We start from the raw sequence: 4,728 nt of genomic DNA on the forward strand, positions 1-4,728 counted from the left end.
TCCAACACCTACGATCCACCATTAGAAGATGGATCTATGCCTTCCGAACGTCTACGGAAATTAGAGATTGAAGCAAATCATGCTTTTGATCAGTACCGTGAAATGTACTACGAAGGAGGTGTTTCCTCTGCCTATTTGTGGGACCTGGATCACGGATTTGCTGGAGTAATTCTAATAAAAAAAGCTGGAGAAGGAAACCAAAAAACCAAGGGATGCTGGGACTCGATACATGTTGTCGAAGTTCAAGAAAAAAGTTCCGGAAGAACTGCGCACTATAAGCTGACGTCCACTGCTATGCTTTGGTTACAGACCCACAAACAATCATCTGGAACAATCAACCTTGGTGGAAGTTTAACTCGACAGGTATAGTTTTGGTATTGATCAAATCTTGCATTTCACATCTATTGAATCGAACAAAATCGTACTACTTGCTAACTAGAATCAAAGCAATTTTCATTTTTAATGCAATTAAAAAATCGAGATTAATTTTTTACATTACATGCGGATTAAAATATAGTAAAACGTTTACAATATTGGTCCAATTTTAGAATGTTGTTTGTTTGTTTTTAATGTTTACAAAATGTATGAATTAGAATATTCATTGATTTGCACAACTAAAGTTATTTGAAAATTATTTTAAAAAAGCCATATGGATACACATGTCTTTGAATTCTGCATTTTTTTATTCTATCTAATTTTTTTGATATGCTGGTCAAATTTATTACCACAACTTATTAATTATAGTGCTTGTGTTAACGACATAAATTCATTACCATTAACCATTGTATACGTTTTTACAAAATTTAACTATCAGTATTCAATCTATAACTTTGAATTACCAAAGACCAGGAAAAATCGTTCCTGAAAAAATTTGACATCTATAACTTTGATATCTCATGTTTCTCTAAAAAAAAAATTTGCATCACCTTTGAAATTTTGATAATCTATAACAGTGGTTTTCAAAGAAGTCCCTACCGCCCCCTTGGGGGCGTTGAGAGCTTCTAGGGGGGCGGTGAGCTAAACTTTGAATTTTGGGGGGCGTTGGAAGGGCTCAGGGGGGCGATGAGGTCATTTTTAAATTCACATTTTCACAAATTACGGAAAAACTTAGAATTAAAATGACAACGAGTAGGTTCAATGCCCAAAAATGAAACGACTTTGAAGTACTCTGAAAACCAAATATTAGCCAGGTTGAGAACATTTATCTGTAAACTCACAGAGTTGGCCTGTATTTGACTGTGTAAGTCACAATCACAAACAGTTTTTTTTTTCTTTGTGAAAGATTTCGTATACGATCTGTATATTGATCTGGTTTTGTAAGTTGATTTGGGGTTGTACTAAAAAGCATCAACTTTGGATGGCAATGTGTTCCGGGTCATATGAATGTGATAAATTCTAATGTTTATACAATGCCTGAAAATTTTTAAAATGTATTGTCTTTAAAAAATGACAAAAAAACCATCGATAAGAATCTGTGATAAAATGCAAAAAGAGAATGCTTACAAATCAAAGGTTCTTTTATTTTTAGTTCTGATTTGCTTATCTTCAATTCAGTCGATAAAGAAATGAAATTCGGCAAATTTTTCATTACTAAACATCAATAGCTATTTGATGATCACTAAATTGTTGGAATTAAGTTGTAGGGACCTAGGTATAATTTTCAGATTCGTCAAAGAAACGGTTTTCAAATTAAGTCTACAATTGTCATAAATAAAAGCTTAAAATTAATTTCATCAAGAAATAATACATACTATTTATTATTCTTTTTATGCTTTTTCACCGAATCATCAGTAAATATTTTGTGAATATTTAAAGGCAAATTTAATTAGTAAATAATTCTGTTCTGTTTTTCAAGTTAAAGTATTTGTCCTGAATGTATAATATTTTTTAAATTTCAGTCTTGGTGTTCAAAGCAATTTGATTTTGCATATATTTTTAGCTTTGTTTTGCTACAATTGATTATTTGCGTTGGCTTTTCGGTCTTCTCAAATCAATTATTACAATTTTTAAATGTGCTACATTCCAACGTTCCAAATTATACTTATATAAAATTTTAAAAGCTTATGGATTTCCAACGATACCGATAAGCATTCTTTTTAGACATTTTTCAAAAATTCACTCAGGAGGGCGTTGGGCTCAAAAATTTAGCCAAAGAGGGCGGTGAAGGAAAAAAGTTTGAAAACCACTGATTTATAACCTGCCAACCACTGATCCCAATTCCACAATCTTTGGTTTTTGATTTACTTGGAGTATCTAGTTTTGAAATAAGGGTAAGTGGGAATGCGGGGTGAGTGGGGACGATGGCTGTTAAAACAATACTGTGGCCTTTTTTTTTTAACTTCAACCGAAGCTGGGAAATACATACATTCGCATTTATATTAGAAACCACTGGACCAAATTCTATAAAATTCGTATCTCTGAGTTACGTAAAGTGTTGTGTATAAATTTGCCGATTAAAGTTCAATTATTAGATTGATAACATTTTAGTTATGCTTCTAAGAGTAGCACACTTGCGGCGAGCTATCTCGCCAAACACGAGATATGTCGTATTTGGTCCTCAATGTGTTGAATTTACTTGTAATCTATCTAATAACTGTAGAGAGATACGCTTCTGACAATAACGGATGATTACAGCGACGTTTTGCTATTTTTCTACTTTTAACTACGTTGTCGAGTTGATGTGCATTTTTTTAATTGCAAATTTTATGTAAATTAGCTAGTTCTTGACGATTCTTGACAACGACTTAATAAATCGTTAGAAAACGTTTAACTTTTGTAAATCAATTTTCAAGAGAATCGTCTTCAAATTATTTGAGTTGTGTCCCGTTTCAAGTTGATTTTGTACGAAAGCCTCCCTTTCATAAAAAGTGAGATGCTCGAAACTATTATACAAACCATCTCTGACCCGAAAAAACCTTGAATAACAAATTTCACTTTATTCCGACCGTCTGTTTATACATACGTGATGGTGTTACAAAGAAAACGTTTCCATTTGTATATAAGATAAAGCTCTTAACTGAATATTTACTGAAATACATGAAATACATAAAGCTCTTAACTGAATATTTACTGAAATACATGCAGAACCAATTTTGTGTACGCACTTGTTTACTTGTAGTGCCATGTATAAATATCCCCATTGATTTTCTAAACAAAACCAAGCACGTAGATGCGGCCAAGGTTACAATGACATCAAGCATATTGTTTGGTCATGCGAGGACCATCTTGTCGCCAGAAGTTCTGGCCCAGAACGAATCTAATAGACTTCTTTCGGGCCCGAGGAAAATCACCCAACCCATGTCCGAAATGTACCTTTTCCTAAAAGCTCTCGACCCCCGCCTATACTTTTTTTTTATTTTCATATTTCACTTTCTTTCTCCCTTTTATCCCTGATTGAAAGCGTTAAGTTAAGAAAAGTTGTAAAAACAAAAAAAAACGTTAAAGCCTCAAGTTATAAGCCGTTTTAAATAAAGAAGTTACAAATAAAAACAAAGCATTCTTTCCTTCCCAAATCCTAGTCTTCCATCCTTTCTCCCCCATTTCATAAACTTTATAAAATTGACCCCCGGCCCAACTAACCTTAATTTTTAAGGTTTAAGGTTTAAGACTTTAATGGAGATTCATTTGAATTAAAAAGCATGTTTTTGATGCCACAGTGTTAAAGTCTAAATTCAATAAAAATGTTTACTTGTTTAAATTTTTCAGATTGAACAAGATGCTCCAGTAAGCGAGAGCAGCCCGCATATCGCGAACATTGGTCGCATTGTTGAAGATATGGAAAATAAAATTCGAAACACTTTGAATGAAATATACTTCGGCAAAACAAAAGACATTGTAAATGGACTTAGAAGTATTCCTTCCTTAGCAGACACAAATCAACAAGCAGCAATGAAGAAGGACTTAGCCGCCGCACTTTTAAGACGAACCGGTAAAGAAAATTAGGTGCACGTTTTTTTGCCATCATCACCAATGAACAATTTGACTAAATGCAAAAATTTACTGTAAAGAAGCTTCAATGCTGTTGCTGTTGTACTCTCTATCGTAGGAGCGCTGGAAAAGTAGAACGATGGTACGAGGTTTAAGATACTATAAATGAACAAGCATCGAAGACCTTCAATAAAATATTAACATAGTTTGATAACTGATGTAGGAGAGAATGAATAACAAAACGTACATTTAGTTCAATTTAATTGCGCAAATATCATTTCAAAATTGGTCTTGTGTTGAAAATTTAATTAATAAAATTTCTTATCATATATAGTTCGTGTCATGAAATGCGTATCACATTGTCCAACAGTTCAATATATATATATATTAGAGTGGCTATGGATGTATGGGAAAAATTTTATGATTGAATTTTGAAAACCGACCTTATACAATTTGGAGATTGGCCCAAAAAACTGCGTCATACACTTTTAAGTTATTTGGAAATAAATTTCACAATTTTCCCGTATGTTTGGATAACGTGCCGCTATTAAGCTTACCCCAATTTTACCGATTTTATTTGGTACCCCCTTGAATGTTGTTTTGAAATCCTAGAAGCCCCAGAAAGTCGATCACCAGAATAGCATAGCATGGGGTGACTACACACATCTTGCATTGACTGATACACAGGGTACAACTGATAATCAAAACCAACACGAGATGCCAAAATAAGTATCTGGATTCAATACTCATATCAAGTGTTACTTCTGAAGATCAGTGCGGTACCATGATAATGCACACCGC

At 33.4% G+C, this 4,728-nt stretch overlaps 1 protein-coding gene across 1 annotated transcript; it reads left to right on the forward strand.

The window, feature by feature from the left end:
• Positions 1-3: 3 nt before the first annotated feature.
• Positions 4-4,258, forward strand: LOC129760901 (F-actin-capping protein subunit beta; the record flags this gene model as incomplete). The annotated part of the gene is made up of 2 exons (XM_055758584.1): positions 4-363; positions 3,706-4,258. Coding segments are annotated over 2 exons (597 nt in total), but the record flags the coding sequence as incomplete, so codon positions are not given.
• Positions 4,259-4,728: the final 470 nt, after the last annotated feature.

The sequence above is a fragment of the Uranotaenia lowii genome, unplaced genomic scaffold (genome assembly GCF_029784155.1).
Source record: "Uranotaenia lowii strain MFRU-FL unplaced genomic scaffold, ASM2978415v1 HiC_scaffold_817, whole genome shotgun sequence".
Taxonomy (NCBI): Eukaryota; Metazoa; Arthropoda; class Insecta; order Diptera; family Culicidae; genus Uranotaenia; species Uranotaenia lowii.